The sequence below is a fragment of the Hylaeus volcanicus genome, chromosome 7 (genome assembly GCF_026283585.1).
Source record: "Hylaeus volcanicus isolate JK05 chromosome 7, UHH_iyHylVolc1.0_haploid, whole genome shotgun sequence".
Classification (NCBI taxonomy): domain Eukaryota; kingdom Metazoa; phylum Arthropoda; class Insecta; order Hymenoptera; family Colletidae; genus Hylaeus; species Hylaeus volcanicus.
Genome location: NC_071982.1, coordinates 4756527 through 4769322, shown reverse-complemented (window position 1 = coordinate 4769322; position 12796 = coordinate 4756527). Strand labels below are relative to the sequence as shown.

General features: G+C 44.6%; 1 protein-coding gene across 2 annotated transcripts in view; it reads left to right on the top strand.

Moving 5' to 3' along the window:
* The window catches only part of LOC128879265 (GAS2-like protein pickled eggs), an 82281-nt gene that overhangs the window by 11051 nt on the left and 58434 nt on the right, over nt 1-12796 (top strand). For both annotated transcript variants that reach the window (XM_054128248.1, XM_054128247.1), the window contains exon 2: nt 7491-7677. In XM_054128248.1, coding sequence (XP_053984223.1) covers nt 7507-7677 — 171 coding nt within the window. In that variant the 5' untranslated portion in view covers nt 7491-7506. The remainder of the gene's footprint in view (nt 1-7490; nt 7678-12796) is intronic.

Sequence of the window (12796 nt, the reverse complement as noted above, 5' to 3'; positions counted from 1 at the left end):
TGAGGTTAGGTTTTGTCTATTACTTATACGAAGCATTTAGTGTACAGGAAAATATGTGTCGTTAATTTAACTTTAAACAGAACATACCACATGTGCTTGTACAATATATAGAATGTGTACTATTGAGGTTAGGTTTTGTCTATTACTTATACAAAGCATTTAGTGTACAGGAAAATATGTGTCGTTAATTTAACTTTAAACAGAATATACTACATGTGCTTGTACAATATATAGAATGTGTACTATTTGAGGTTAGGTTATGTCTGTTTACAAGATACGGGTGTTCGAGTATCTTCCACGGGATTCTGACACGTAGCTGCATCCCTCCAACTTTCTTCCTCACTGTCCGTTTCTATTCCCATCTACCACTCGTCGTACACACGCTTCAGCTGCTCTTTCGCTCTCTTTGCGTGCACATCGCAATATACCGTTACAACGAGCGAAGCGCGCCTTTAAAGTACGCTCACGTAGGTAAACTTACGTACTGGCTTTCATAAGAAGTCCCCACGGGCGACTCACCTTTTGATATTCCGTCCCTTTCGCGGTGTTCAATGGAATAATAAAAACCCTCGGGCCTAACCGAACCCCTTTCGCCTCCTAACGACGGGGTTAGGTCGAGCTCGCACGATCACCACGAAAAATTACGCGAGGAAAGCTTTCGACGGAGGAATTTAAATTTACGTTTAAATTTTGGCGGGAGAATTCAGACTTTCTAAATTAAAATTGTAAATGCAATCTTTTTCTATGGAAATGTTACACTTCTGTCTGGGATATTAAATAAATTTATAAACGTTCTTCACAATATCGAGTGCAATTAACGAAGTAAATAATTAAAATATTGAAAATGTATAGGTTGTATATTACACAGGAACTACACTGTAAATGTTCTAGATAAAAGTTATGTTTATTATAGATATCTTTGTCGACAGAACTAATTTAATACAAATTAAATCGAGGTTAGGTTTAATAACCACTTCAGGCCTCTCGCCTTTTATTTCTTCGCTCGTCGCCGATATCGCGTATTTGCACTTCCACTTCTTGTGCAAATACGAAAGTAAATAAAACTAGTGGAATTTCATTGCACCGCTTCTGTAAACGAAATTAATTTAAAACGGAGGCCCTCCCCGATAATAATTCCTGCAATTTAAAAAGCTCACGCTCTGCACGGTTATGTCAAATAGAAGCAAGAGTATCGAGCACTGCCCCTAATATCAGTTTACAGATTTAATAAGAGCGTAAATTACGATAGTTGTTAGTAAACCGATAACTTGTCGGGTGTAAATACGTAAAACGAATCCGTCGGACGTATAACGCCTGTTTCATGCGCTGGCAACGAGGCGCGCCGGGCAATTAATGGTCATTTGCTGTTTTACAGCCCATTAAATGTCAGCTAAACTTTTTTCACTCGTCACGGATCCCTCAACGAGCTGTATCATATTTCGCGTAATTAGTTCCGACTCCGTGTAAGCGTAATTTCTAATTTGCCACATTGTAGCCTTTATTAACAGATTTCCGAGTTGCCCTCGAAACGGCCGAGTTTCTATTATCCTCCATTGCCTTCGGTTTTCTCTTTGGCCAGACTTTCGTTGGATTAGAAAATTACAATACACGGAATATTAAGCGACACTCGTTCGCAATTTTAGTATAGAAAGTGGTTCGAATAAAGAAACGGTATCATTGAAGAGGTTAGGTTGGAAATGGCGGTAGCTTTGAATACCAAGATGGATGGTGGGGCAGGAATAAGTAACAACAAGGAGTATCGAATCGAGAACTTCGCGGTTTACATGTTAAACGAGGCCATTGGAGGAAGACGCGCGATGAAGGAACGGCGAAAGGATAAAGAAAAAGGAAAAAGTGGAAATTGAGTTATCCGTAGGAGCGGAATTCCCCGCGGCTTTTCTATTACGCGCATACATAATTCAATCGTGAGAATTGAAAATTAGAAGCGAGGAGCGGATTACGCGCAGCTTGATACGTTTTCCCGCGTCCCACGTTGTATACAGGGTGAGATATTCGTGTCAGGTCACCGTAAACAATTCACTCTTTCGCTAGTAACGAACCAAGCTGCTTCAAAGAAATTTAATCGAGCGTTGATTACAGACAATAAATTCTTCAGAGAATTCTACTTGTATTTCCATCGAAGATATTGAACCGTTCCTTTTTTCGTGACCCACCATGTACGTACGCATGCCTAGCTCGATACTTGCGCGTACGTGTCGCCTTCTTCAACTTCACTCGACTTCATCGCGGTCACGTTCCTTTTACATCGACTGAAAAAGAACGACAGGTGTATAATAAAAGTCTCCGCGCGAAAATTCACGAACGAACGCGTGAGAAGGAGGGTTACGTTAGCGCCCCGAGCGGAGTCGTTTTTGGCGCGCTTTTGTAACGAGTGGGGCGGCCATTGTTCCTCCCTCGAGACTCGAGGCTCGCGAAGCAGGTAATGAGGGTAATTGGGAATGAACGAATGAATGAACACGACTCCATAAATACGATGAATCGACAGTCCCGGATCGCCAGAGATTAATTAACATTGCGATCGTTATTGAGTTCGTTGCATCAGTGTAGAATTTTTTTATTGTTGTATAGAGGGTGCACCAGAGGAAATATTACACAGTCAGTCCCATAAGTATCTTTTATGTGAGTTTATCTAGATTAAATTGTAGGTTTGATGTTTTCGAATGAATATTTCGTTATAAATATAATTATTATTACACAAAAGGTGGCTCCAAATAAATATTACACGGTCAGTCCCATAAGTATCTTTTATGTGAGTTTATCTAAATTAAATAATAAGTTCAATATTTCCAAATGGCTATTTCATTATAAATACATAAATTTAGACAAATTTCTTAAATAGAGATAGAATGATTGTATAATAGAACAACAGGACACTCTACATAACCATGCAAATTTTTAGCAACTACATCCTCCATCACTGTAATCAGGTTTTCACCCGAGCCTCGAAACATAACCTCTTATCTGCGACATAATCTCGCTCAGTTCGATGCCATTACTCTCCCCCTCCCGAGCTTTTCTAAAACCTAAATTTACCCTCGTATCTAACCGCGTGCCGACATCAAAGCATCATGGATCAGCAACGTCGTCGAAAAAGGCTCGTTTGCACGAAATTTCGCGCCGTAAATTCGAGTCTCTTTAAATTAACTCGATCCCCATTACCGTCTCGTGCGCGACGCGCGTGGCTAAAGTCGCTGATTTAGTGACTCCCTCGTTTGGTTTCGTGGCTCGCGATAACGGCTGTATCGACTGCCAAGCTAACAGTAAATTAGAGGCCGGCCTAGCCAGCCCGAAGCACCGCCGCCACGGCCTCGTCGTTTTCCGTCGCGAGAAAGCGAGAAAACCGCGTCTCGTGTTGCTCCTTGGGAAATTATGAACTCCTAGATCGCGGATGAATGATTGATTAACGGTGACGTTGGAGAACCGCGAGCACGGAGAGTTTCGTTTACAATAAAAACCCGAGTCACACTTCTTGAAAGAAAAGTTCAAATGCCGTGGCTTGTTTTTCGAGTTAATCGATTGCTTGGAAGCATTGCTGCTTTTTATTCGGTTTGTGCCCCAAACTTGGACTTTCTCCATATGGTTGACGGACTTGTGGTCATCGTTGAATTTCTCTTCGGATATTCGAGTCACCCAACTACTTTAACATTAGTTAACACTTTCCAAGTCTGTAGAGACAAGATGAGATCACTATAACTCTCCTATTCGAGTCCTCAACTCATCTACTTCAGAGACCTTCGGTCCCTCCGCGTGAATCCCCAGTAGCAGACGTAATCAAAACAAAGAGCCACCACCCGAACCAATTATAATCACGTACCGAAGATAGACTGCAGCAATTAAATAAATTATCGTCGATCCAGTTTCTGAATACGTCCAGCTGGACGCGCGAGACGCGAACAATCGCGTTCTTCTTTTTGAAACGAGCCAGATAAGGTTTTCCGAGCCAAAAATGTCCGCGATTTATGCAGCGAGTCGCCGAATAAAGCTCGACGCAAATATGCCGCAAATGCGAACTATCGGCATCTTAATGGGGCGAGATTGGCGACACCGTGCCCGATACTTGCTCGTTAAAATGCCGACAGTTCGCGTTAGCCGGGTGCGTCTCAAAAAATACCGGCGCGTAATTCATCGGGCGAGTTTAATCGCGTCGGATGACCGCCTTAAACGCGCCCGTTTGCGATCGCGGATAGACGCTCCTTCTATTATGCGAATTCTTGTTGATTCGATCACCCGTTACTTCGATGAAAGAACTTTGGATGTAAGGATCTCGTAGAAGTGGAACGTTCGAGTTTTGTTGATACTCAGTTAATAATTTAAAGGAGTTATTTTGTTGCTCGTAGGTGTTGCGAATCTTGAGCATGTGTGGTTTAGATGGAGAATTAAATATAGGTAGATTTGAGTTGAACGAAACAATTCTTCATAGCAAAATAGAGCGATAATGTGGAATAAAATTTTTCAGTACGTCCTTCCATTTCCGAGGAAAACGATTTCAAAAGTCAATTACACCTGCGCGCGCACAGCGGTGGCGCGCACGGCAGCAATGGCGTCCACTGCTGCGCGCGCATGAGAACTTATACTTCAAACCCAATTTTCTCAAAGAAGAAGCTTTCTACGAAGAAACTTTATTCCACATTTTTGACTCACTTTTGCTCAAAGAATCGAACTGTGCACTCGGAAATCCACAAACTTCCCAGTTTCTTCTTCAAACAACGTTCAGAGAAACGTAGTCGCTGGTGAATTTTTCTCCGAGACAATTTTTGCTTTCTAAGAGACACAGCGTGCCACCTAACGAGCAATAAATACACTCGCGAACGTCAAAGTGTCAACCGGGAGTATTTACGTCGCGTATTCGGTCGGTGCGATGCGAGGAAATCTTTGGAGACGCTTTATGGATCGTAAAGCTTGGCTGGGACTGGAAAAGTTCACGGTAAATCGTACTTGTTGCAAAATTCAATCGAACTGTTCGCGAACCGAGGCAGGAAGTATCGCACTGTAAAACGAAACACGCTCGTTTACATACACCTACCAGGCGCAACGCTTTCACGAGTCGCGATCGCTATCGCGGCGCAATTCCTCGGGTCGCGCGCATCGCCGTGATTTTTCAACCTCAACGAATCGATTTATTCACACGCGCGTGGAGTCCTTCGTTTAGATGTCCCTTGGGTTGTAGCAGGAGGTGCAGGACACTTCGTCGAGCCGAAGTTGATCTGAATTATTGTTCTATAGTGGTTCACCTTTGGTAGCCTAATGTTTTAGTTGTTAGGGAATTTAACCTCGTAGCTTCAGTAGAACAGAAGGATTCGGAAGATCCTTGGTCTGTGAATCCACTTGTCAACCAGAGCTAGATCACCAAATTACAGAACATGACCTACCAACTTCGCCAAACCATAAAACAGTTACATCCAAGGGTCACTCTCGATCCTCATTCGCATCCACTTTGCCATTTAGGTTCGAAACACCTGTATCACGTGCACGCGCGGTCCAGCGACGCAGAAGCGCGCGGAGAGGACACGACGGTAAACGAGGAGTAAATCACGCGCGTTGCATGGTCGGGAAACACGAGACGGTGACATTTTACAGTCACCTTTTGTGAATCGTAATCCAGGGACGACGATGTCGGCGCACGAACTTTCGACCTCGCCTTTGTGATATGCCCGCCGGCCTGCGGTTCCTTTCCTTCTCCGAAACTCCCCTCTCAGCGTTCGCGCCCTTCATCCTTGGCGGCTCGTTTGAATCAATAGAGTGGGAAGGGTACGTTGCGACTATTCCCAGCATGGTAGCCTTCAGATTAGTTGGAAAATTCGTGAAATGTACTGGGGAAAGTACTGAAGATCCTTTAGGATTGTAGGATGATTGTCCTGGCAGATTTGAGAGGAACATTGTTCAGATTTAATTTTTTAAGACTTAAGCCTGACTTAGCACGAGGCATTGAAGAAATTGGCATACTGAGGCATCTAGAGTAGCATTCCAACTTCGTCAAACCATCAGATAATTACGTCCAAGGGTCACTTTCGATCCTTCTTTATAGATACACAGTTAATCCGGACTTGACACAAGTTGGGTCAAAGATACTTATACCAAGGCACTCAGACCAGAATTAGATCATCAAACTAGAGAACATGACCATCCAACGTCGTCAAACCATCAAACAATTACATTCAAGGGTCACTTTCAATCTTCCTTCATAGATAAACACTTAATCCAGATTTGACCCAAGACATTCGTATCAAAGACACTTATACCAAAGCACTCAGACCAGAATTAAATCATCAAACTAGAGAACATGACCTTCCAACTTCGTCAAACCATCAAACAATTACATTCAAACGTCCCTCTCAATCCTCCTTTATACATAAACACTTACTCTAGACTTAACACAAGACATTTGTACCAAAGGCACTCATACCAAGGCATTCAGATCAGAATTAGATCATCAAACTAGAGAACATGACCAACCAACTTCGTCAAACCATCAAACAATTACATTCAAACGTCCCTCTCAATCCTCCTTTATACATAAACACTTACTCTAGACTTAACACAAGACATTTGTATCAAAGGCAATCGTACCAACATACCCAGACCACCTCATCAAACTACAGAACATGACTAACCCACTTGGTCAAACCATAAAACAATTACGTCCACTAAATCAAAGGGTCACCGCGAATCTTCTTGCATCGCCAAACACTGGATTAGATTCCCCAATCGACTCCCAGCGATCATATTCAACCCACGGAAGCTTAATCGTCGGAGATAGGGGCAAACACATGCTGGCGCAGCTAGTTCGGTCAGGAATCATTGGTTTATGAGAGCAATGGAGATTCATAAGGGTAGCCAGGGGACCAGCAAACAACCGTCGCGATAGGGCACGGTTTCAGACACATTATGGGCACGTGGGGTGGTTTAACTGGTGCAGCAGCTAGGGGAGAGTTTCTGGGACGATTGACAGTGCGCGCGGAGCTGGCCATTGTCTTGCAAATCCCTCGAAATTTTATTGCTCGTACGCGGTACGTTTCACAGCGCAACGTTCGTCGATTGCCGGGATGGGAACTGGCTGGGAAAAACGGTGCGTTGAATTTTAATTGCAAATTATGATTCAGTTCAGTGGGACGCTTTAGATACTCCAGGTAGATACGTTGCAGTGTGATTGTGTTTGTCGAAGTTTGACTGATGTATGTCTTGAAGCCTCGCAAGTGAGGACCCATAAAAAGCAGATGAATATTATTTCTAGTGTTCCTCTTATGTACTCGTACTCTGGTTTGAGAATGTTCGCCGTGGCATCATGTTTGACACGTATGACTGATGCAACCACGACGTTTCATTAATATTTATCGAATGAAGTTGGACACTCGAGTTCACGTTTAGTACGAGCGTAACAGAAGCTTCACAGAAGCTTCACAGAAGCTTCATGGAAGCTTCTTTAAAACAGTGTGTACGATTTTAAAATTAACGTTTGCTGTTGTTTTCAGGTACTCGAGAGCCAAGATGTCGGTGCTTCTGGAAGCAAGGTCTTACCGACCTTTCAAATCCTCCGAGGAGTATCTGGTAGCGATGAAAGAGGACTTGGCGGAATGGCTGAATGCTCTCTATCCGGAGCTAAGAATCAACGTTGACAATTTTATGGACAGGCTAGACACTGGCGTCGCTCTGTGCAAAGTAAGTGACCGACGAACGATTTACGTACTCCTAGAGCCGTAAACTAGCTTCCGAATCCTACCGAACTCGACGAAATCACCGAAACGAAAGATTTCTGATGATTCTCGCGGGAACTTGTTGAAAATTCTACGCGTGGACGACGTTAACGCGACGCGTGCAACGCGCACACAGGCAGGCGCATGTTAAATGGAAACGTAAAAGCACGGGACACGTACTTTTGTCGTGGATCGTGAAACAGAGGAAGAAGGATGCGTGTGACGTCCACCGGAAGCTCTTGCCTCGACGCTGACTGAATCACGAATCAGCCCAGCGCGTGTTGGGAACGGTCTCTGACACGGGGACGAAAGAAACCGCTGGCAACTGGTTCTTTCTTCTCCGTGTTCTTTTCTCTTTGTCCTTCTCGCGCGAACCTCGAAAGCGATTAACAACGTTGGAATGTAAATACGTAAAAAGATTAGAAAAAGAACGGGCGGAGGACGTCGGATTCGCTGACATTTTGAAAAAGAGTATGGGGGATGCTTAATGGGTTAGGGAGGTACTCAAAGCACCGGCGCCATTTTTAAATGCTTTTCTGTCAAGAATTTTCGCAAGACATTCTTCAAGTTCCTATTCTTGTCGTCGATCTCTACGTTGGAAACGGGATGGGTTTGAAGTATTAATATATTATAGTAATGTAGAATATACTATAGAATACATGCAATATATAATAATATATTATTATATTGTATAGAGAATATAGTATAACATATTATAGTAATATGAATATACAAAGTGCTAAATAAAAGAAATAAATAAATAGGTTAGGTCTGCTTTTTGGCTCCTGGGAATTTTTAAACATTCTCCATGAAGAATTTCTCGCAACCCATCCTCGAAGTTGTCTATTCTCAGCCTAGCCAAACCTGAGAAAGACTCGTTTACACGTCCCCCTGGAACAAGGTGAGGCTTTAACGAGCTGTCGTCCCCATCGAACAGTAGCCGTGTAACTGAATTTTTTGAAAGAGGCATACCGGTTAAACGAATTCTCCTTTTGAAATTATCGAGACCCACAATCGGTCTGAAAAGACACGCGAACGAGTTTTCCGCGCGATAAAGGCAGCGTCGAAGCCGAAGAATGTTGGCGCGAGAGAACAGACGAGGTGGAAGGAATCATTAGGCGCGATTTTAAGCGGCACCACGTGGAGTGGGAAGAAAAATGGACGGCCAGGTAGACCCGAGGCGGCGATTGTCATTAACCGTAACCGCCTGCGATTATTGTGATAGCCGTTAAGCGAGACAGTGTGTAAAGTAGACGGTTGCCGCGCGTAGAAAGTCGCGGAATCAGAATCCGCGATAAATTTCGCGGAATTTACCGTCGAGATAAAGTGAATTTGCATCGGGTGAAAATAACTGGGCGTCGTGTCTATAATGGTGCCGCTGAATGGCAGCATAACTTCGCTTGTTTTATAGCAGCCGCGCGCGGCAACGTTGAAGCTGGCCTAACGACACGCCAGGCCTAGCGCTCGCCGAAACGCTTCGAACGATCACGCGGACTTGTTCAAATGAAACATGAATTGGGAACGAATGGTTGACGAGACGTTTTGTTTCCTAGAGCCTTTTCGAGATGAACGTTTCGACAGCTTAGAGTTGGGAGCCTGGTGATGGCTAGCATTGCGGTCTGAATAATGAGCCTACAGCTCAGTGTTTCAAGAACCTGACATGCGTTGGCTGGGAAATTCAGATACTTAAAGTTAGGTTTTTGGGACTCTGAGCTCCCAAAGGTTAGGTTCTTTGGATTCTGAGCTCTCAAATGTTAGGTACTTTGGACTCTGAACTGCCAAGGGTTAGATTCTTTGGACTATGTAGTCCCGAAGGTTAGATTCTTTGGACTCTGAAATCCTGAAGGTTAGGTTCTTTGGACTATGAAGTCCCGAAGGTTAGGTACTTTGGACTCTAAGCCCCAGATGAGTAAGTTCTTGAGACTCTGAACTTTTAGAAACTAGATTCTTCAGACTTTGAGCTGTCAATGGGTCGGTTCTGGAGACTTTGAGCTACAAAGAGTTAGGCTCTCGTAATTATGAGCTACCAAAGACGTAAGTTTACACAATTCAGCTATCAGAGTCCAACTTTTGATAATCTTCTGAGCTCTGTCTGTCCACTCTTACAGAATGCTAATCTATGAAGGTAATTACATGATTCTCTACCATTTCTTCGAGTATCAATAATCCCCGGTCCCAGTCGCCAACCGTAATCTCGAAATACCCTATTCAAGTGTCCAACCGATTCCTGACATCGTCATCCTAGCTCGTTCCTAAGATTCCAATGGTCCCTTGTATCTGTTCAGCCTGGAATCCTTAGGAGCTAATTACCAACGAGCACCAGAGCAAGTAGGCGGTTAATCGGAGCGGACAATCAAAGTGTCCAAGTGGTGTTCGACACGATCAGGCCCCTCGGGACTGTCAAACTAAATTCTGAAATCCGAACCATCGTATCCGTGGCGGTGTGTCGAAAGAACACGCAGCCCCGCGCTATATCGTCGGGGTACGATCGTGTGTGCCATTCAACGGCGGCGATAGAGTAGTCTCGCGTGTCGGATTGGCTGTCGCCAGCGCAAACGGAGCAGCAGCCGTGCAACGAAGTAGCAGCTCGGACTTTCACTGATCTACGAGGAGAGCTGGCCCCGCTGGAACTCGACTCTATGCGGCTGTCGGAGTCACGCCGCGTAAAATCGGCTCTCCGTGTCCGCGACTGGCCAGGGATCCGGGGCCCATTCATCGCCATAGGCGGACCTCGGCCATTACTTAATGAAACTTTTACGTAAACGCCCCGTTTGCATGCCATTATTCACCCGGCGATGTTTTGTCGTTGGACTTAGTTGGAGAAAGGAGGGTATTTTGGTTTGGTGAAGTTTGGAAAATGGGTCCGAGCCTGGTTTGAAGGAGTGTTGGGAGTTAGGTTTTGAGGAGCTTTAGTTATTTGAGGTTAGGTTCTTGGGACTTTGAAGTAGAAATGGTTAGGTTTTGGGGATCCTGGGATACTAGAAGTTAGGTTCTTAGGAATCTGCGATACCTAAAGTCGGGTCTTGGGATTCTGAGATATCTAAATAAGGTTCTTGGGACACTGAGCTGTAAAAGATTAGGTGATTTGGACTCTGAGCTTTCAAAGGTTAGGTCCTTTGGACTCTGACCTCCTGAAGGTTAGGTACTTTGGACCCTAAGCTCTCCAATGTTAGGTTCTTGGGACTCCGAGCTCTCAAAGGTTAGGTTCTTGGACTCCTAGCTGCCAAAGGTTAGATTCTTTGGACTCTGAAGTCCTGAATGTTAGGTTCTTGGGACTCTGAGCTCTCAAAGGTTAGGTTCTTTGGTCTCTGAGCTTTCAAAGGTTAGGTCCTTTGGACTCTGACCTCCTGAAGGTTAGGTACTTTGGACCCTAAGCTCTCCAATGTTAGGTTCTTGGGACTCTGAGCTCTCAAAGGTTAGGTTCTTTGGTCTGTGAGCTTTCAAAGGTTAGGTCCTTTGGACTCTGACCTCCTGAAGGTTAGGTACTTTGGACCCTAAGCTCTCCAATGTTAGGTTCTTGGGACTCTGAGCTCTCAAAGGTTAGATACTTTGGACTCTGAACCGGCAGGAATTAGGTTCTTTGGACTCTGGGCTCTCAAAGGTTAGGTCCTTTGGACTCTGAGCTCCTAAATGTTAGGTACTTTGGACTCTGAGCTCCTAAATGTTAGGTACTTTGGACTCTGAGCTCCTAAATGTTAGGTACTTTGGACTCTGAGCTCCTAAATGTTAGGTACTTTGGACTCTGAGCTGCCAGATGTTAAACTTGAGTCTTTGACTTGTCAGAATCTGTATTTTTCCGACTTTGCACTAACCACTGTTACTTTCTGGGACCTGAACTATGAAGAGGTTCTAATCCTTATTATCTACCAAAGATCAATGTCCTCGAATTTCTCATCCACCAAATTCGAGCGTGACGAGTCTCTAAGTTTCCGGGTCCACTTTGATTCATCTCTCTGCTACTACAGCTACTACTCCACTACTCCAATATCATCCATCGAGTATCAACAATCCCCAATCCCAGTATTCTAGCGCTACCCTGTTGGCTTGCGATCCGCTTTGTCCCATCGCTAGGTATCGGCGGTCGTTATTAGCAGTGCGCGCCGTCGTCGTTATAAATTCATGCCAGAGAAATATTTAGAGTAGGCAGGACGATAAAGGCGTGCGGGGTGGGGAAGAATCGAGTCTGTGCATCGGGTACGCGCCCCCATTGCGCCGGCTAAAGGATTACGGCCCTCTCGCAAACGGATCTCTCTCCGGTCGGACCCGCGGCCGTGGAATTTCCGATCCTGAGGCCTGTTCGCGAGCCACCTTTTGCGACCGCGTCGACTTTACGAGCCGTGACGAGAGCCAAGCCAGCGGAGAAGGGCGCGGTACGTAATAAGGTACGAGCCGCGCCGCGATAAGGACCCCCGGTGCTCTCGATGCGAGTTCTCTCGCTGGCTGACACGTTTTTTCCACGTCTGAATAAGGACGCGCCACCGGACACCACTGGCCACGCTTTCTTTTATCCTATCGCCGCGATGGGACCGCCTCGTGAATACGTATTAGGACGCGGACCGCGCGACGTCGGCAAAAATGGGGATTTTCAGGGACGACAGCGATGGCCAGTCGTTTATAACGCGTTTGGGATCCTCCGATGGGTCTTCGGCATGTGGAATCGTGAGGTGAGGGTGACTGGACCGGGGATATTCGTTGGGAAACTTTCGGGTTTGAATACACACGGCATGGTATGAACTGTTCACTGCGCAAGTCGATTGAACTCCAGTTTTTGAAAAATTTTAAATTTGATTTCGAAGCACTTGGTATAGTCACAAGTTTGTATAACTTTCCTGAAAAGGAAAGAACCTTTTTCGATATTTATTTGAATTTATATTACCAAGGGAATTTAAAACAAAAATATAGTGCAGGGCGTACTATGATATCAGACATATTTATGTAATAATTTCCATGAGGATGTTGAGAGTAACCAAAAAAGATTTCATGAAGATTGGATTAAGCTAGTTGAAGTTATAGAGGAATCATAAACAGGTGCAGATTCTCAATATTTTATTTAGACTGCTGATGTTTGTGCAAACTCATAGTTT